Here is a 21,613-nt window from a genome sequence, read left to right as displayed (position 1 = left end):
GCTAACCACATGCTAAGAATGCTAACGGTACAGTACATACAACATGCTAAGAATGCTATGTTGTGTTGTTGTTGTGTTACAGTACCCATCATAGTAGCAGTGAATAAGTGTTGTGTAGTTGTGTTAATGTGTGTTATGTTGTGTTGTGTTACAGTACCCATCATAGTAGCAGTGAATAAGTGTTGTGTAGTTGTGTTAATGTGTGTTATGTTGTGTTGTTGTTGTGTTACAGTACCCATCATAGTAGCAGTGAATAAGTGTTGTGTAGTTGTGTTAATGTGTGTTATGTTGTGTTGTTATTGTGTTACAGTACCCATCATAGTAGCAGTGAATAAGTGTTGTGTAGTTGTGTTAATGTGTGTTATGTTGTGTTGTTATTGTGTTGCAGTACCCATCATAGTAGCAGTGAATAAGTGTTGTGTAGTTGTGTTAATGTGTGTTATGTTGTGTTGTTATTGTGTTGCAGTACCCATCATAGTAGCAGTGAATAAGTGTTGTGTAGTTGTGTTAATGTGTGTTATGTTGTGTTGTTATTGTGTTGCAGTACCCATCATAGTAGCAGTGAATAAGTGTTGTGTAGTTGTGTTAATGTGTGTTATGTTGTGTTGTTATTGTGTTGCAGTACCCATCATAGTAGCAGTGAATAAGTGTTGTGTAGTTGTGTTAATGTGTGTTATGTTGTGTTGTGTTACAGTACCCATCATAGTAGCAGTGAATAAGTGTTGTGTAGTTGTGTTAATGTGTGTTATGTTGTGTAGTTATTGTGTTACAGTACCCATCATAGTAGCAGTGAATAAGTGTTGTGTAGTTGTGTTAATGTGTGTTATGTTGTGTTGTTGTTGTGTTACAGTACCCATCATAGTAGCAGTGAATAAGTGTTGTGTAGTTGTGTTAATGTGTGTTATGTTGTGTTGTTGTTGTGTTACAGTACCCATCATAGTAGCAGTGAATACGTGTTGTGTAGTTGTGTTAATGTGTGTTATGTTGTGTTGTTATTGTGTTGCAGTACCCATCATAGTAGCAGTGAATAAGTGTTGTGTAGTTGTGTTAATGTGTGTTATGTTGTGTAGTTATTGTGTTACAGTACCCATCATAGTAGCAGTGAATAAGTGTTGTGTAGTTGTGTTAATGTGTGTTATGTTGTGTAGTTATTGTGTTACAGTACCCATCATAGTAGCAGTGAATAAGTGTTGTGTAGTTGTGTTAATGTGTGTTATGTTGTGTCGTTGTTGTGTTACAGTACCCATCATAGTAGCAGTGAATAAGTGTTGTGTAGTTGTGTTAATGTGTGTTATGTTGTGTCGTTGTTGTGTTACAGTACCCATCATAGTAGCAGTGAATAAGTGTTGTGTAGTTGTGTTAATGTGTGTTATGTTGTGTAGTTATTGTGTTGCAGTACCCATCATAGTAGCAGTGAATAAGTGTTGTGTAGTTGTGTTAATGTGTGTTATGTTGTGTCGTTATTGTGTTGCAGTACCCATCATAGTAGCAGTGAATAAGTGTTGTGTAGTTGTGTTAATGTGTGTTATGTTGTGTTGTTATTGTGTTACAGTACCCATCATAGTAGCAGTGAATAAGTGTTGTGTAGTTGTGTTAATGTGTGTTATGTTGTGTGTTACAGTACCCATCATAGTAGCAGTGAATAAGTGTGATAAACCTCAGGCTGATCCAGAGTCAGTGAAACAACAGCTGCTGCTTCATGATGTGGTTTGTGAACAGTTTGGAGGAGACGTTCAGGCCATTCACGTCTCTGCTCTCAAGGTAAAACACTTTATTAGAGAAGGTCCTGGGTTCAATTCCCACGGGGGACGCTGTGGGCGCTGTGGGCGTGTCTTCTCCTCCGCGTCATCAGCGCCCATACCCTAGGTGGGGTTGGCAAAAGGGCCTTTCTGTGTGGAGTTTGCATGTTCTCCCCGTGTCTCCTAGGGTAGTTAATACCCTCACAAACACATGTAGTAATCCTGGTCTCTATACTGCCTCCCCCTGGTCAGCCGGGGCGCCTGATGGAGGGGAAAGGAACTGGTTGGAATAACGTGTTCCTTCCACGCGCTACGTCCTACCAGGGAAACTCCCCCCTGTCAGGTGATAAGAAGCTACGTCCTACCGGGGACACTCCCCCCTGTCAGGTGATAAGAAGCTACGTCCTACCAGGGAAACTCCCCCCTGTCAGGTGATAAGAAGCTACGTCCTACCGGGGACACTCCCCCCTGTCAGGTGATAAGAAGCTACGTCCTACCGGGGACACTCCCCCCTGTCAGGTGATAAGAAGCTACGTCCTACCGGGGACACTCCCCCCTGTCAGGTGATAAGAAGCTACGTCCTACCAGGGAAACTCCCCCCTGTCAGGTGATAAGAAACTACGTCCTACCGGGGAAACTCCCCCCTGTCAGGTGATAAGAAGCTAGTCCTACCGGGGAAACTCCCCCCTGTCAGGTGATAAGAAGCTACGTCCACATATGTGTGTGTAGCTGTCTGCAACTGCTTATTTAACCACGCTAACAAAATACTAATTGAGATTGAAATCTCTTTTCCAAGAGTAACTTGACCATGGGTCTGACATATTGATCTGTCCTTCAGATCTTTGTGGATCTGTCAGTGACTGTAAATCATGCTGTATGAAATGTACACTGAGCAGATACATGCTACAGCCAATCAGAGCACAGGACCGGTGGACACAGTTGATTGTGCTAATTGTTTTCTTTTTCTTTTCGTTTTTAACAGACAGACGAGGCCATATGTGTGGTTAAAACATTCTGTTGTCATGGTTACCAGGGTGATAACATGTTTTTGTCATGGTTACCAGGGTGATAACATGTAGTTGTCATGGTTACCAGGGTGATAATATTTAGTTGTCATGGTTACCAGGGTGATAACATGTAGTTGTCTTGGTTACCAGGGTGATAACATGTAGTTGTCATGGTTACCAGGGTGATAACATGTAGTTGTCATGGTTACCAGGGTGATAACATGTTGTCATGGTTACCAGGGTGATAACATGTTGTCATGGTTACCAGGGGGATAACCTATTGGCTCTGGTGGAAGCCACGGTAACGCAGGCGGAGGTGATGGAGTTGAAGGCGGAGCCAACAGGACTGGTGGAGGGAACGGTCATCGAGAGCCGCAATGACCGAGGGAAAGGGTAATTATAATATTATATTTACATTATTAATTATTATAATGAGAGCCACACCCACCGAGGGAAAGGGTAATATTATGTTTATCAGAGAGAATGCATGTGAAACAGCGTTTCTAGGGAAATACAGCCCCCAGCGAGAAGGAGAGGATTAGATGTGACGACGGAGTGGTCACGGGTTGGCCTCATAGGATCAGAATGCACTGATTAACCCATTGAATATTTTTATCAGACAGAAATGTATAAAAACACTACGCTCACCTATAGCGTCATTTCAAAGCGACGGCAAATTCCAGGATCACTATATGAGGTGTCATACAGCTGTGGATCACTGGAACCAGAGCCGTGGATGAAAATATACATGCATAGAATATTATGCAGGTATAGAATAGTACAGAATATACAATGTATCAATGTGGATGGCCACATCGTTATCTTTATAGTTAACATTGTTGTGCAAAGCCATTTATTCCTGAAATAGTGAATGAAGCGCAAACTTACATTTATGAATGCTTTTTGCTCGTACAGCAGTTAATTTCAAGGACCTCCATAACTCTGAGAGTGTACAAAATGCAACCAAATGGACTCGTAACGGTCCATTTGTACACTCTGCATATCAAATGGGGGGGGGGGGGGTGGTCTAATGCATATCAAATGGGGGTGTGGTCTAATGCATATCAAATGGGGGTGTGGTCTACTGCATATGAAATGGGGGTGTGGTCTAATGCATATCAAATGGGGTCCTGGAAATGAGAAAGGGTGAGAATCACTGGTTTATTGTTTAAGTGTTCTGATTGGTCCACAGGCCTGTTACCACGGCGATCGTGCAGCGGGGTACTCTTCGTAAAGGCTGTGTGCTGGTAGCAGGTAAAACCTGGGCTAAAGTCCGCTTCCTGTTTGACGAACACAACCGCCTCGTCAAGGAGGCCACGCCCAGCGTTGCCGTGGAGATCGTTGGATGGAAGGAGCTCCCTTCTGCTGGCGAGGAGATCCTGGAGGTGGAGTCAGAGGTACGTCCTCTCCTCCTCTCCTCCTCTCCTCTCATCTCATTTCCTCCTCTCGTCCTCTCATCTCCCCTACTATAATAATGTCTCTCTCTCTCCAGTACAGAGCCAGGGAGGTGTTATACAGAGTTTTGTTACTATAATAATGTCTCTCTCTCTCCAGTACAGAGCCAGGGAGGTGTTATACAGAGTTTTGTTACTATAATAATGTCTCTCTCTCTCTCCAGTACAGAGCCAGGGAGGTGTTACACAGAGTTTTGTTACTATAATAATGTCTCTCTCTCTCCAGTACAGAGCCAGGGAGGTGTTATATAGAGTTTTGTTACTATAATAACTCGTCTCCTCACTCTCTCTCCAGTACAGAGCCAGGGAGGTGTTATATAGAGTTTTGTTACTATAATAACTCGTCTCCTCACTCTCTCTCTCTCTCCAGTACAGAGCCAGGGAGGTGTTATACAGAGTTTTGTTACTATAATAACTCGTCTCCTCACTCTCTCTCCAGTACAGAGCCAGGGAGGTGTTATATAGAGTTTTGTTACTATAATAACTCGTCTCCTCTCTCTCTCTCTCTCCAGTACAGAGCCAGGGAGGTGTTACACAGAGTTTTGTTACTATAATAACTCGTCTCCTCACTCTCTCTCTCTCCAGCACAGAGCCAGGGAGGTGTTATACAGAGTTTTGTTACTATAATAACTCGTCTCCTCTCTCTCTCTCTCTCCAGCACAGAGCCATGGAGGTGTTATACAGAGTTTTGTTACTATAATAACTCGTCTCCTCTCTCTCTCTCTCTCTCTCCAGTACAGAGCCAGGGAGGTGTTATACAGAGTTTTGTTACTATAATAACTCGTCTCCTCTCTCTCTCTCTCTCTCTCCAGCACAGAGCCAGGGAGGTGTTATACAGAGTTTTGTTACTATAATAACTCGTCTCCTCACTCTCTCTCTCTCTCCAGCACAGAGCCAGGGAGGTGTTATACAGAGTTTTGTTACTATAATAACTCGTCTCCTCTCTCTCTCTCTCTCTCCAGCACAGAGCCAGGGAGGTGTTATACAGAGTTTTGTTACTATAATAACTCGTCTCCTCTCTCTCTCTCTCTCTCTCCAGCACAGAGCCAGGGAGGTGTTACACAGAGTTTTGTTACTATAATAACTCGTCTCCTCTCTCACTCTCTCTCTCTCCAGTACAGAGCCAGGGAGGTGTTATACAGAGTTTTGTTACTATAATAACTCGTCTCCTCTCTCTCTCTCTCTCTCTCCAGCACAGAGCCAGGGAGGTGTTATACAGAGTTTTGTTACTATAATAACTCGTCTCCTCTCTCACTCTCTCTCTCTCCAGTACAGAGCCAGGGAGGTGTTATACAGAGTTTTGTTACTATAATAACTCGTCTCCTCTCTCTCTCTCTCTCTCTCCAGCACAGAGCCAGGGAGGTGTTATACAGAGTTTTGTTACTATAATAACTCGTCTCCTCACTCTCTCTCTCTCTCCAGCACAGAGCCAGGGAGGTGTTATACAGAGTTTTGTTACTATAATAACTCGTCTCCTCTCTCTCTCTCTCTCTCCAGCACAGAGCCAGGGAGGTGTTATACAGAGTTTTGTTACTATAATAACTCGTCTCCTCTCTCTCTCTCTCTCTCTCCAGCACAGAGCCAGGGAGGTGTTACACAGAGTTTTGTTACTATAATAACGCGTCTCTCTCTCTCCAGCACAGAGCCAGGGAGGTGTTACACAGAGTTTTGTTACTATAATAACTCGTCTCCTCTCTCTCCAGCACAGAGCCAGGGAGGTGTTATACAGAGTTTTGTTACTATAATAACTCGTCTCCTCTCTCTCTCTCTCTCTCCAGCACAGAGCCAGGGAGGTGTTATACAGAGTTTTGTTACTATAATAACTCGTCTCCTCTCAGCACAGAGCCAGGGAGGTGGTAGAGTGGAGGTGCTATGCAGAGGAGCAGGCCAGGCTTCAGGAGGAGGTGCAGGTCATTGAGGAGAAGCAGAAGGAGCACCAGGACGAGCACCGTCGCCAGAGGGAGGCGCTGTCTCACCTCAGCTGGAGGCAGAGGAAGGCAGCTCTCTATCGCTCTAACAGACAGCAGTTCACCCAGAGACCCAGTGAGAGGACCGCCAGCCAGGAGTTGAGCCTCCCACTCATCATTAAAGGTAACAATAGATCATTAAAGGTAACAATAGATCATTAAAGGTAACACTAGATCATTAAAGGTAACAATAGATCATTAAAGGTAACAATAGATCATTAAAGGTAACACTAGATCATTAAAGGGTAACAATAGATCATTAAAGGTAACAATAGATCATTAAAGGTAACAATAGATCATTAAAGGTAACAATAGATCATTAAAGGTAACAATAGATCATTAAAGGGTAACAATAGATCATTAAAGGGTAACAATAGATCATTAAAGGTAACAATAGATCATTAAAGGTAACACTAGATCATTAAAGGTAACAATATAGATCATTAAAGGTAACAATAGATCATTAAAGGTAACACTAGATCATTAAAGGTAACAATAGATCATTAAAGGTAACAATAGATCATTAAAGGTAACACTAGATCATTAAAGGTAACAATAGATCATTAAAGGTAACACTAGATCATTAAAGGTAACAATAGATCATTAAAGGTAACAATAGATCATTAAAGGTAACACTAGATCATTAAAGGTAACAATAGATCATTAAAGGTAACAATAGATCATTAAAGGTAACACTAGATCATTAAAGGTAGCAATAGATCATTAAAGGTAACACTAGATCATTAAAGGTAACAATATAGATCATTAAAGGGTAACAATAGATCATTAAAGGTAACAATAGATCATTAAAGGTAACAATATAGATCATTAAAGGTAGCAATAGATCATTAAAGGTAACAATAGATCATTAAAGGTAACAATAGATCATTAAAGGTAACACTAGATCATTAAAGGGTAACAATAGATCATTAAAGGTAACAATAGATCATTAAAGGTAACAATATAGATCATTAAAGGTAACAATAGATCATTAAAGGTAACAATATAGATCATTAAAGGTAACAATAGATCATTAAAGGTAACAATAGATCATTAAAGGTAGCAATAGATCATTAAAGGTAACACTAGATCATTAAAGGGTAACAATAGATCATTAAAGGTAACACTAGATCATTAAAGGTAACAATATAGATCATTAAAGGTAACAATAGATCATTAAAGGTAACAATATAGATCATTAAAGGTAACAATAGATCATTAAAGGTAACAATATAGATCATTAAAGGTAACACTAGATCATTAAAGGTAACAATATAGATCATTAAAGGTAACAATAGATCATTAAAGGTAGCAATAGATCATTAAAGGTAACACTAGATCATTAAAGGTAACAATATAGATCATTAAAGGTAACAATAGATCATTAAAGGTAGCAATAGATCATTAAAGGTAACACTAGATCATTAAAGGGTAACAATAGATCATTAAAGGTAACAATAGATCATTAAAGGTAACAATAGATCATTAAAGGTAACAATATAGATCATTAAAGGGTAACAATAGATCATTAAAGGTAACAATAGATCATTAAAGGGTAACAATAGATCATTAAAGGTAACAATAGATCATTAAAGGTAACAATAGATCATTAAAGGTAACAATATAGATCATTAAAGGGTAACAATATATCATTAAAGGTAACAATAGATCATTAAAGGTAACAATAGATCATTAAAGGTAACAATAGATCATTAAAGGTAACAATAGATCATTAAAGGTAACAATATAGATCATTAAAGGGTAACAATAGATAATTAAAGGTAACAATAGATCATTAAAGGGTAACAATAGATCATTAAAGGTAACAATAGATCATTAAAGGTAACAATAGATCATTAAAGGTAACAATATAGATCATTAAAGGGTAACAATAGATCATTAAAGGTAACAATAGATCATTAAAGGGTAACAATAGATCATTAAAGGGTAACAATAGATCATTAAAGGTAACAATAGATCATTAAAGGTAACAATAGATCATTAAAGGGTAACAATAGATCATTAAAGGTAACAATAGATCATTAAAGGTAACAATAGATCATTAAAGGTAACAAGAGAGTCTCCCACTCATCAATCAGATACAGTATCTCACACTATTACTATTGTAGGGGTTCTCAAAGTGAGGTCCAGGGACCCTCTGGGTTGAGGGGTTCACACTGCCATAAACCATACATAACCATAAACCATACATAACCATAAACATCATACCCATAAACCATACATAACCATAAACCATACATAACCATAAACAGCATAACCATAAACCATACATAACCATAAACCATACATAACCATAAACAGCATAACCATAAACCATACATAACCATAAACAGCATAACCATAAACCATACGTAACACATAATCATAATATCTGTATCTTTGTATCTGAAGTTGAAACCAGCTCAACGTCTTTGTAGCTTTTGTAGCAGCTGCAAACTGTGTGTGTGTGTGTGTGTGTGTGTGTGTGTGTGTGTGTGTGTGTGTGTGTGTGTGTGTGTTCATTCATTCTCGAGGTCGGCTGTACAGCTTAGAGGAAGCCTTCCTAACCAAAGTGCTAAAATATCATCAGCTAGAGCAGACCATCTCACAGCTAGGCTACAGATGTAAGCTTTTGGTTTGTATCTTTGGTAGTCTAGGACACGTACACAAGGTGGTTGTGAGGGTTCTGCAAATGGCCGGCCTCTCCAAAAGGAGGGCTAAACAGTTAGCAAGGTACTGCTCAATATCAGCTGTTATAGGAAGCCGCTCAATGTGGAGGAGGCGTTGTTTCCTTTACCCATGACTGTTGTCTGCTGTGTTTGACAAGTATGACATCTTTTGTTGTCTCCGCCAGGCCGAAAGGCATGGCGAGAGAGTATGTTTTACCCTCCGTCCGTCCGTCCGTCCGTGTGTGTGTGTGTGTGTCCTGTCTGTGTGTTAACAGCTAATCTCCGGCACCGTTGGCCCGGTCGCTGCGAAACTGTGCACACCCACTCCCTGGATGCCAATTCAGAACCTCTGCCCCACATTTTTCACATGGGCCTGTTATAGCGCCACCAGGAGGCCGATTTGTGCAAAACCCATTTTTTCTCATTACACCTACAGCTTTTAACCAAACGTCATGCAAATCGGTACACAGTATCTCTATAGTCATGTGATCAACCCGGATCTGTCCGATTTCCCATATTGCATCCTCATTGGCTAAGGTTGGCTTCCAAAGTTTGCAGGATTGGTCCGTTTTGAACAAACTGCCTCCAATCATGAACGCAGCTTGCCATTTCCATAAAATTGCACACGCACATTCCCACTAGGCCGAGGAAGAAATGCCACTTGAACATTTTCAAATCAGCCTCATGGTGGCGCTATAACTGGCCGATTTGCATTTTTAACTATAACTGCACCGATCTGCGTGAAACTTTGCACGCACACTCCCTAGAGGCCAAGGAAAAACATTGGACTGCATTTTTCACATCTGCTTTTTACAGCGCCACCAGGAGGCCGATTTATGTAAAATACATTTTTGGAGATTATTCCTTCAGATTATGTCCAAAAAACACGCAAATTGGTACACTGCATCTCCATAGTCATGTGATTCTGATGGATCTGTCCGATATTTCATATTCCATCCTATTTGGCTTACAGTGGCTTCCAAAGTTTGCAGGATTGGTCAGTTTTAAACAAAATGCCTCAAAACATGAATGCAGTGTGCAATTTCCGTGAAAGTTTGCATGCAGATTCCCACTAGGCCGAGGAAGAAATGCCCCCCTTTTCACATTCACATTGGCCTTTATAGCGCCACCAGCAGGTCTAATTTAGCAAAACACATTTTTGGAACAAAATGCCTCAAATCATGAATGCAGTGTCATCCCATTGAAAGGCCTAAGAAGAAATGCCACCCTTTTCACATTGGCCTATTATAGCGCCACCAGGAGGCCACAATAACCTACCTGACCTGGCGGAGACCTGTGCTCCGAGGAGCACTTTTTCTAGTTTTGTATGTAACAATGCTCTGCTTTACATGCACTTTGTAACTGACTGTTTTACCATTATCTGACTGACTGACTGACTGACTGACTGACTGACTGACTGACTGACTGCACTGTTTATGTCCTTTGTACATCCTGTACTTCTGTTTATGTGGACATAAATAAATATTTCAAATGTGTGTGTGTGTGTGTGTGTGTGTGTGTGTGTGTGTGTGTGTGTGTGTGTGTGTGTGTGTGTGTGTGTGTGTGTGTGTGTGTGTGTGTGTGTGTGTGTGTGTGTGTGTGTAGGTGATGTGGACGGATCAGTAGAGACGTTGCTGAACATCCTGGACAGTTATGAGGGGGAGGATCAGTGTCACATGGAGCTGCTTCACTTCGGCATCGGAGACGTTTCTGAAAACGACGTCAACATGGCCGCCACCTTCTCAGGTAACCTCTGACCCCTTGACCTTTACCTGACCTGTTGCTACATGTTGCGTCCCACATGGTAACCGGAACGTTCGCCCCAAAAAACACATCCCCCCCCCTCCGTTGTTTTCTCTACGGCATTGGTTCTCAAAGTGGGGTCCGGGGACCCCCAGGGGTCCTTGAGGGAGTTCTAGGGGGTCCCCAGCTAAATGATAGATTAGGAACCAAATGGACCCTTATGGGTCTGTAACTCTGAGAGTGTACAAATGGAACCAAATGGACCCGTTAGGGTCCATTTGGTTCCATTTGTACACTCTCAGAGTTAGATTAACATTGATTTTACAATATAAATTGGGGTCCCAGAGATAGAAATACCATTAAATGGGGGTCCATAGCCTAATGCATGTCAAACTGGGGGTCCTTGAAATTAAAATGGTTGAGAATCACTGCTAGAGCTGTAAAAAAAAATCTTCCCTTATGGGGGTCCCTGGATTATCTTTTCAAATGGGGGTCCGCGGGATAATAAGTGTCAATTTGGGGGTCCTTGACATGAAAAAGTTTGAGAACCACTGCTCTACGGAACGCTCGCCCCACTCTGTGTGGAAAAAATGGGGTTGCAAAATCGGCGAGTGTGCTTTTGGGGCGTGTGTTGTTCTTGTATTCTCCCAAATCACTCCCTAATCGATCAATCAGTTTATTAAATCACTCTATAATCAATCATTTTATAAAAGAAAGAATGGGTTTATTTTTTAACCCTTCAGGGTCCATCTATGGCTTCAACGTGTCCATCAACAAGCAGGTTCAACAGTTGGCGTTGAAGAAAAACGTTGCGGTCAAACTTCACAACGTGATTTACAAACTCATCGATGAGCTGAAGAGCCAGCTGAGCAGCACACTGCCCCCTGTGGTCACCGAGAATATACTGGGTACGTTTTATACCTTTATTATAACATTTTATACCTTTATTATAACATGTTATACTTTTATTATAACATGTTATACTTTTATTATAACATATTATACATTTATTATAACATATTATACCTTACATGACATTACATTACAGTCATTTAACAGACGCTTTTATCCAAAGAGACTTACAATAAGTGCATTCAACATAGGTAGGGAACAAAAACTATTAATCACCAGAAGTCTTAAGTGCATTTTCTACTAAAACAAGCAACCAAGAGTATACCTAGCGCTAAGGTAAAAGTGCAATATATCAGCTACCTATTTCCTTAAACTGGGAACATATTATACCTTTATTATAACATATTATACCTTCATACTGGGAACATATTATACCTTCTGTTTTTGAAAATGTTTTTGAAATATCTAAACAACACACATCTTGTATTGGGTTAAAGGTACAATATCTACTTATATAATCAGAGAATTCACTTCCGCCACGCTGACACCACAGCCACTCCATTCATTTGGACCTGTCGCCACGCTGACACCACAGCCACTCCATTCATTTGGACCTGTCGCCGCTGACACCATATAATACCATATATACCATATAATAATACAATACCATATAATACCCACAGCATTGATTTGGACTAAACACAACAACTACATGTCACATGACACCAGTACACCAGCCACAACGTGCACGCTGAATTTACGGGTGGCGTAGGGCATTGGTTCTCAAAGTGGGGTCCGGGGACCCCTAGGGGTACTTGAGGGGGTTCAAGGGGGTCCCCAGCTAAATGATGGACAGGAACCAAATGGACCCTTATGGTTCTGTAACTCTGAGAGTGTACAAATGGAACCAAATGGACCCTAACGGGTCCATTTGGTTCCATTTGTACACTCTGAGAGTTACATTAACATTGATTTTACAATATGAATTGGGGTCCCAGAGGTATAAATGCCATTAAATGGGGGTCCCTAGCCTAATGCATGTTAAACTGGGGGTCCTTGAAATTAAAATGGTTGAGAATCACTGCTAGAGAGCCATAAAAACCTTCTCTTATTGGGGTCCCTGGCTTATCTTTTCAAATGGGGGTCCGTGGGGTAATAAGCGTCTATTTGGGGATGAAAAAGATGATAAAAGCACTGAGCTTGTTTCAAATGAGTTCCCCATGCACACAAATCGTGATGACATATAAGAGACAGACAGATATACACAACTACTATAGAATGTCATACAATCAGTTTACAGGTTACTGGTATGAAGAGTGAGAAATATGTACAAAAGGAGAAGGAGAGGGGGGGGGGGGCTATCACACCACACTCACTGTAGTCATGTCTCTATCACACTACACTCACTGTAGTCATGTCTCTATCACAGTCACTACACTCACTGTATTCATGTCTCTATCACACTACACTCACTGTAGTCATGTCTCTATCACACTACACTCACTGTAGTCATGTCTCTATCACACCACACTCACTGTAGTCATGTCTCTATCACACTACACTCACTGTAGTCATGTCTCTATCACACCACACTCACTGTAGTCATGTCTCTATCACACCACACTCACTGTAGTCATGTCTCTATCACACCACACTCACTGTAGTCATGTCTCTATCACATCACACTCACTGTAGTCATGTCTCTATCACACCACACTCACTGTAGTCATGTCTCTATCACACCACACTCACTGTAGTCATGTCTCTATCACACTACACTCACTGTAGTCATGTCTCTATCACACTACACTCACTGTAGTCATGTCTCTATCACACCACACTCACTGTAGTCATGTCTCTATCACACCACACTCACTGTAGTCATGTCTCTATCACATCACACTCACTGTAGTCATGTCTCTATCACACCACACTCACTGTAGTCATGTCTATCACACCACACTCACTGTAGTCATGTCTCTATCACACCACACTCACTGTAGTCATGTCTCTATCACAGTCACTACACTCACTGTAGTCATGTCTCTATCACACTACACTCACTGTAGTCATGTCTCTATCACACCACACTCACTGTAGTCATGTCTCTATCACATCACACTCACTGTAGTCATGTCTCTATCACACCACACTCACTGTAGTCATGTCTCTATCACACTACACTCACTGTAGTCATGTCTCTATCACACCACACTCACTGTAGTCATGTCTCTATCACAGTCACTACACTCACTGTAGTCATGTCTCTATCACACCACACTCACTGTAGTCATGTCTCTATCACACTACACTCACTGTAGTCATGTCTCTATCACACCACACTCACTTTAGTCATGTCTCTATCACACCACACTCACTGTAGTCATGTCTCTATCACATCACACTCACTGTAGTCATGTCTCTATCACACTACACTCACTGTAGTCATGTCTCTATCACACCACACTCACTGTAGTCATGTCTCTATCACATCACACTCACTGTAGTCATGTCTCTATCACACCACACTCACTGTAGTCATGTCTCTATCACACCACACTCACTGTAGTCATGTCTCTATCACACCACACTCACTGTAGTCATGTCTCTATCACACCACACTCACTGTAGTCATGTCTCTATCACATCACACTCACTGTAGTCATGTCTCTATCACACCACACTCACTGTAGTCATGTCTCTATCACACCACACTCACTGTAGTCATGTCTCTATCACACTACACTCACTGTAGTCATGTCTCTATCACACCACACTCACTGTAGTCATGTCTCTATCACACCACACTCACTGTAGTCATGTCTCTATCACACCACACTCACTGTAGTCATGTCTCTATCACACCACACTCACTGTAGTCATGTCTCTATCACACCACACTCACTGTAGTCATGTCTCTATCACACTACACTCACTGTAGTCATGTCTCTATCACACCACACTCACTGTAGTCATGTCTCTATCACACCACACTCACTGTAGTCATGTCTCTATCACACCACACTCACTGTAGTCATGTCTCTATCACACCACACTCACTGTAGTCATGTCTCTATCACACTACACTCACTGTAGTCATGTCTCTATCACACCACACTCACTGTAGTCATGTCTCTATCACATCACACTCACTGTAGTCATGTCTCTATCACACCACACTCACTGTAGTCATGTCTCTATCACACTACACTCACTGTAGTCATGTCTCTATCACACCACACTCACTGTAGTCATGTCTCTATCACACCACACTCACTGTAGTCATGTCTCTATCACACCACACTCACTGTAGTCATGTCTCTATCACACTACACTCACTGTAGTCATGTCTCTATCACATCACACTCACTGTAGTCATGTCTCTATCACACCACACTCACTGTAGTCATGTCTCTATCACATCACACTCACTGTAGTCATGTCTCTATCACATCACACTCACTGTAGTCATGTCTCTATCACACCACACTCACTGTAGGCATGTCTCTATCACACTACACTCACTGTAGTCATGTCTCTATCACACCACACTCACTGTAGTCATGTCTATCACACCACACTCACTGTAGTCATGTCTCTATCACACTACACTCACTGTCATGTCTCTATCACACCACACTCACTGTAGTCATGTCTCTATCACACTACACTCACTGTAGTCATGTCTCTATCACACTACACTCACTGTAGTCATGTCTCTATCACACTACACTCACTGTAGTCATGTCTCTATCACACTACACTCACTGTAGTCATGTCTCTATCACACTACACTCACTGTAGTCATGTCTCTATCACACCACACTCACTGTAGTCATGTCTCTATCACACTACACTCACTGTAGTCATGTCTCTATCACACTACACTCACTGTAGTCATGTCTCTATCACACTACACTCACTGTAGTCATGTCTCTATCACACTGCACTCACTGTAGCCTCGGAAACCCATGGCTTTTTTTTTATTTTGTTACAAAAGAAAAAAAGCCTGGGAGAACGATGCAGGAACGATGGTCTTAGGACCTTGTTATCTCCTAACCAACCGGAGTGCAGAGGGGCGTCGCTCTAAATTTGGTGACGTCAGCGTGCTCCGTGCACAGGCCGGGGGGGGGGGGGGGACGGGGACATAGATTGGTGAAGCAATAGGAAAGCGCCGCAGGAATCTGCCGGCTCGGTTTGGATCCGCCCTTAAAGACCATCGATTGGACTCGTTCTTTCAGTCTACACTCACGGTAATATGTCCGTCATTCACGTGCCATGTATATCCCAAAGACAACCAACACCACGCAGCCGATTTTGTATTGTGTAATGTCCCCACAACAACTGAACACACGACTCGCCATCTGCGTTGCCACGCTGCCAAAAGATAAGCACAAAACACAAGCAAATATCAGTGTTGCCACATTTGCGCCAGAAAATGACAAAAACAAAACATGTTTCACGGGGGTCATAGGGTAATAATAAAGGTACAATATGTAATAATAAAGGTACAATATGTAATAATAAAGGTACAATATGTAATAATAAAGGTACAATCTTGTATTGGGCTCCAAAGCTCTTCTTTTGTTTCATCACTTCCTGTTTCACTTGTTCATCCTGTTTCCTGTGTGAGTTCTCTCTCCTGATTGGATACAATCGGTATCCTGACCCGTTTTTTTTTTTTCAACTAAAAACCTGTTGTACTTGTATCGTCCACCAGGGGAGGCATCGGTTCTGGCCATGTTCGAGGTGACCATGGGGAAGAAGAAGGTTCTGGTGGCCGGCTGTCGGGTTCAGAAAGGACTTCTAGACCGAAAGATGAAGTTCAGGATGACCAGAGGAAGAGATGTGGTCTGGGAGGGTAGGTTGGAGTACCTCAGGGCTGTGTTCTAGAAGGATGAAGTTCAGGATGACCAGAGGAAGAGATGTGGTCTGGGAGGGTAGGTTGGTGTTCCTCAGGGCTGTGTTCTAGAAGGATGAAGTTCAGGATGACCAGAGGAAGAGATGTAGTCTGGGAGGGTAGGTTGGAGTACCTCAGGGCTGTGTTCTAGAAGGATGAAGTTCAGGATGACCAGAGGAAGAGATGTGGTCTGGGAGGGTAGGTTGGAGTACCTCTGGGCTGTGTTCTAGAAGGATGAAGTTCAGGATGACCAGAGGAAGAGATTGATTGATTGATTGAAATTTTTATTAGGCAAAAGAATGTAAAACAACACAGTTACATTTATGATGCTTTTGACTAAAAGGTGCGGCCAAAAAAGTCCTTGCGGGCTTGTTTCCGTTGGGGTCCTTGAATTAATTTCATATAGTAGCAACCAAACAGTTCAAAAATCATCATAAGAATACAGAGGAAATAATATATACCACTATGTACCAAAAAGGCATAAGAAAATAAAAAATGATATACAAAGAAAAGCATTAGAAAATAAAAAAAATATGTACAAAAAAGGCATAAGAAAATAAAAAAATCATTAAAAAAAATAAAATAATAATATATATATATATATATATATATATGTACAAAAAAAGGGGAGGGGGGTCGTCTGTCTACAGGGAAACTGGTACTAGCTCCTCTTTAGGCCTCCAGAAAGATGAGTTTTTAGGGCTGTTTTGAATGAGCCCAGCGAACTGCATTTTTTGAGGGATGGGTTAGACTATTCCAATCCTTGGTGGCTGTGCTATAGAAGGAGAATTTGCCCATGTTTGTTTTATGGGTGGGTGGTACCAGATTGTTGATTACGCTCCCTCTAGTTTTGTGACTGTGGGTGTCACTAACTTTTTCGAGGTAATTATACAGATATGCGGGTATAGGGGGCATTTCGGGCAAATCTGCATTTACAATTTTGAAGACCAGTCCCATTTTTAGTTGTTTAACCCTGTCTTCCACCCTGAGCCAGCCCAGGCTGGCAAAGTTAGTGGGAGAGAGGTGGGTCATGGGCCCCAATCCGAGAAGTAGTCGAATCAGTTTGTTTTGGGAGGTTTGAAGCTTAGTCTTCAGTGACACTGAGGTGTTGGAGTACCAAGAGGAGCTAGCATAGTCAAAATGTGGTTGAATCAGGGCCCCTGAGAGGGTCCTGAGTGCCTGAGGGTTGACAAAAGAGGAAACTCTGCCCATAAATCTGGTTCTCTGGTTTACTCCTTTGACCACCTTTGTTGCCATGCTTTCACCTGTCAGGTATTTGTCAAGAATACATCCCAAATAGGTAATCTCTTCTTTGCTAGTGATGATTGTGTCATCGACTTTGACCTTGAAGTCATTTACCTTCATTTTACTGAGGGAATGTTTGGTCCCAAATAGGATGGATTCAGTTTTCCCAAGGTGTAGTGACAGTTTGTTATCGGTAAGCCAGGTACGGATTTTTGAGAGTTCAGAGCTGAGAGCTTCCTCGACTTGCAACTTGTCCTCACCCGAGATCAGGAGTGCCGAGTCATCAGGCTGTACTCGGCTTCATTCGGGCTCACTCGAACTCGCCACCTGATTGGCCAACGTAAGCTGTCAATCACAGAACGATGAGCGACGACGCTGATAGGCTCGGTTAGTTGGTGATTTCGCTAGAAACTCCCCAATATTGCAGAATGGGCGTTCATGCCAGACTCACTCCTGGAATCAAATGGAAATGAGATTTCCAGAGGGAGGGTTTACCAGGCTAACGCGAGACTCCCTGATACCTGATCAAATGGACAGGAAGTGATGCCCACGACGCTCTAGGAAACTGGATACAGCAGATTAGGAAGGAACAGTTCATGCATATTAGAGTGAAGAAAAGGACAGGAGGGGGGGGGGGGGGGTTCTGGTTCATTCTAGTTCATGTCAGTTCATTCATGTGATTCTACGGGGAAATAAGCTTTCTTTAGCATTCTGTTTCAGCATGCTAACTTTACAGGCAGAGAAAGACTGAGACACATGATGAGTGAAGTAAATGTAATCTGTTACTTATATTAGCTTGGAATCACCATGATGAGTAAAGTAAATGTAATCCATTACTTGCGTGTTGAAAAAAATAAATATATATTTTACAAATCTTTATTTATAGTCTCATGAAATACAATACAATACAAAACAAACACAGACAAAGAAGTTATTAATACATCTATAACATCATCAGAGCCAGGGGGGGGGGGGGGGGGGGATTTACTAACAGAAAACATTAAAGAGTTAAAACACAGAAAGACACTTCTTGCAGCTTTCTTATTTTTGGAGTCATAAATAGTTTTAATGTACTGCCTGGCTTCAATCTCAAATACAACGAATGAAGGTTTAGAATGACTACATTTGGATTTATGTATATGAAACTTAGCTTGAATAATCAAATTAATTATGAATTCCTTATTTTTCTTCTTGCCAGGTTCTCTGGCGGCCCTGAAGCATCACAAGGACGACGTCCAATCGGTGAAGAGCGGGATGGAGTGCGGCCTGTCCGCCGACGACGATGACATCACCTTCTCCCCCGGTGACGTCATCGTCTGCTACGAGACGATAGAAACGCCTCAGAAGATCACATGGGACCCGGGGTTCTGATGACGGCACGTTGTCCCCGCATGGCTTTCCTCACAGGGTGGTCCGGGGACCCCCAGGGGGTCCTTGAGGAGGCTCCAGGTGGTCCCCCAGGCTAAACGATCTAATATGACATCACGATCTGTTCAATAAAAAAAAAACAAGCGCGGGGTTGCTTATAATAAGCAGACTTGGCAACACTGCTTGTCCTCTGCTTGGAAATTCTATAATGTTGAATGTGGTGGAATACAACACACACACACACACACACACACACACACACACACACACACACACACACACACACACACACACACACAGTGGTGGGAAAAGTACTTAAATAAGGGTATCAATACTGCAATGAAGAATTACTCTGTTAGTAAAAGTCTGGTAATCAAAATTTACTTCCGTAAAAGTACAAAAGTATTGGCGTCAAAATATACTTAAAGTACCAAAAGTAAAAGTACTCATTATGCAGAATGTCCCATTTCACAACTTATCACATGTGTTCAATTTATATATATATATATTTTTGAAAATAGCGAATCTACAAGCACACAACACGTCGCATCTCAACGTGTTGTGTGCTTGTAGATCTGCTGTTTTCAAATATCCAAAGTTTAAATGGGGCTGAAGAGGTATAATGTTTGTTTTGTAATAATAATCTACAAAGTAACTAGTAACTAAAGTTTTCAAATAATTGTAGTGGAGTAAAAAGTCCACTACAAAAAAACAGAGGGTTGCGAGTTTCTGTCCTTGATCCAAATATGGTCGTGCTGCCTGCTGACTTCTTGTAGATCTGATTGGACGACACAGTCTGATTCATGTTTAAAATGTTATACTGTAAAAATGTTTATTTAATTTATTATAATAATAATAAAAAACATACATTCTTTTCTCGTGTGTGTGTGTGTGTGTGTGTGCGTGCGTGCGTGCGTGCGTGTGTGCGTGCGTGCGTGTGTGTGTGCGCGCGCGCGTGATGGACCAGTGTGTACATATTGAGTTACCTTTTATATGAGCGTGTGTACATAATGTGTGATAGCAGATCTACAAGCTAACATCGCGTCACGCGATGTAAGCTTGTAGATCTGCTATTTCTGCAATTTTGGTATTTGAAAATGTGTGAAAAATGTATTACTTATGACTTAAAGCCCATATTTTAATACTCTAATCAATCAATCAGTCGAGCCCATTGGTCGAAACCGTTTTCGCTCGTTCATGTACAGTGGGCGTGGCCCCAGGACAGGTCGTTTTAAGCTGCAGTACCTATGAATGGCCAGCATGAGCTAACGCTCTGCCAGGCGTTCAGCTCTGCTCAGGGACAAGGAATTCCACCGCCCTGTGAGGCTCCTACTGTAGTAAAAATAAACACAATAACTTCTCCACTCACCGAAACAAAGACTGTTTAGTGTTGTTGAAAGTCTGTTCTCGGAGGTGGTTAGCCTCTCAGCACCCCACCTACTCTGTAAAACACACTTTTTGTTCAGAAAAGATAATATTTCACCGGAAGGAAAAATCTGGTCAGTAGAAAAGTTCCATTGACCAGATCTGTAGGGGGCGCAGTGGAGCAACCAAACACATGTTTTCCTTCGGGTGAAATATGATATTTTCTGATCATAAAGTGTGTTTTAGACGTGAGGTGAGGAGGGGGCGGGGCCACTGAGTAGAATAGGTTTTAGACTCCATTAAACTCTCTTTGTTTTAGTGAGTAGAGAAAAGACTATGTTTTATTTTAACTAAAGACTAGAGGCTGAGATACAGGATGAGAGGAGAGCGTTAGGCTAGACCAATCAGAGCTAAGGCTAGACCAGCGTCCAATGAAACCTCTGGGTTCTGTGGGCCTTGGGTTACATCAAATGCTGCGTCTGTGCTGCGCCGCAGGTTGCCGCGCAGCTTTCACTCTCTCCAACAACAACGTCGACGACGACGACGACGCATGCGCAGCATGAAGTGCAACCAAAGATTGCAACTACGACGCCCTCGAACGTCGAATGTCCCCGCCGAAATGCACCATGGGGAATGGTGGAAAAAAAGTAATCAAATGTTTCACTTGAGTAAAAGTATCAATACTGCAATGCCGATTTAAAAAAAAAAAAAAAAAAATATATATATATATATATATATATATATTTATTTATTTTAAATAGCAGATCTACAATTGTGAGCGTGTAGATCTACTATTTTCAAATGGTCTATATATATATATATATATATATATATATATATATATATATATATATATATATATATATATATATATATATATATATAGGGTAGAAGTGGTTAATGTATGTTTTGTAATAATAAAACGTTTTTTTCAAATAATTGTAGTTGAGTAAAAGTACAATATTTGCCTCTGAGATGTAGTGGAGTAGAACATTGGAAATACTCTGTAAAGTAAAAAAAAAAACTAAACATTGTAGTTAAGTACAATACTTGGGTAAATGTACTTAATTACTTTACACCACTGTGTTTAATACTGTGCTGCGCCGCGCGGCTTTGACTCTCTCCAACAACAACAACGACGACGACGACGACGCATGCGCAGCACCAGGCGCAACTACAACGCGCTCGAACGTCACTGCCGAAATGCATCATGGGAGGGGGAAAACAACATGGCGGCGGGACGTTTGAAAACAAACAGATTAAAACAGATCTACAGACCCATATATACACGTATATAGATCTAT

At 41.6% G+C, this 21,613-nt stretch overlaps 1 protein-coding gene across 2 annotated transcripts in view; it reads left to right on the top strand.

Annotated features, from left to right (window-relative positions):
- LOC311057834 (translation initiation factor IF-2, mitochondrial-like) overlaps positions 1-19,444 on the top strand; it is a 31,796-nt gene extending 12,352 nt beyond the window's left edge. For both annotated transcript variants that reach the window (XM_084074928.1, XM_084074929.1), the window contains exons 7-14: positions 1,622-1,761; positions 3,015-3,139; positions 3,939-4,143; positions 6,039-6,291; positions 10,442-10,582; positions 11,323-11,487; positions 16,152-16,292; positions 18,775-19,444. In XM_084074928.1, the coding sequence (XP_083931054.1) occupies positions 1,622-1,761; positions 3,015-3,139; positions 3,939-4,143; positions 6,039-6,291; positions 10,442-10,582; positions 11,323-11,487; positions 16,152-16,292; positions 18,775-18,947 (1,343 nt within the window). In that variant the 3' untranslated portion in view covers positions 18,948-19,444. The remainder of the gene's footprint in view (positions 1-1,621; positions 1,762-3,014; positions 3,140-3,938; positions 4,144-6,038; positions 6,292-10,441; positions 10,583-11,322; positions 11,488-16,151; positions 16,293-18,774) is intronic.
- Positions 19,445-21,613: the final 2,169 nt, after the last annotated feature.

The sequence above is a fragment of the Gymnoscopelus microlampas genome (genome assembly GCF_963454915.1).
Source record: "Gymnoscopelus microlampas genome assembly, chromosome: 2".
NCBI lineage: Eukaryota > Metazoa > Chordata > Actinopteri > Myctophiformes > Myctophidae > Gymnoscopelus > Gymnoscopelus microlampas.
Note: the sequence above shows the minus strand (reverse complement) of the source record. Positions and strands in the feature narration are given on the sequence as shown.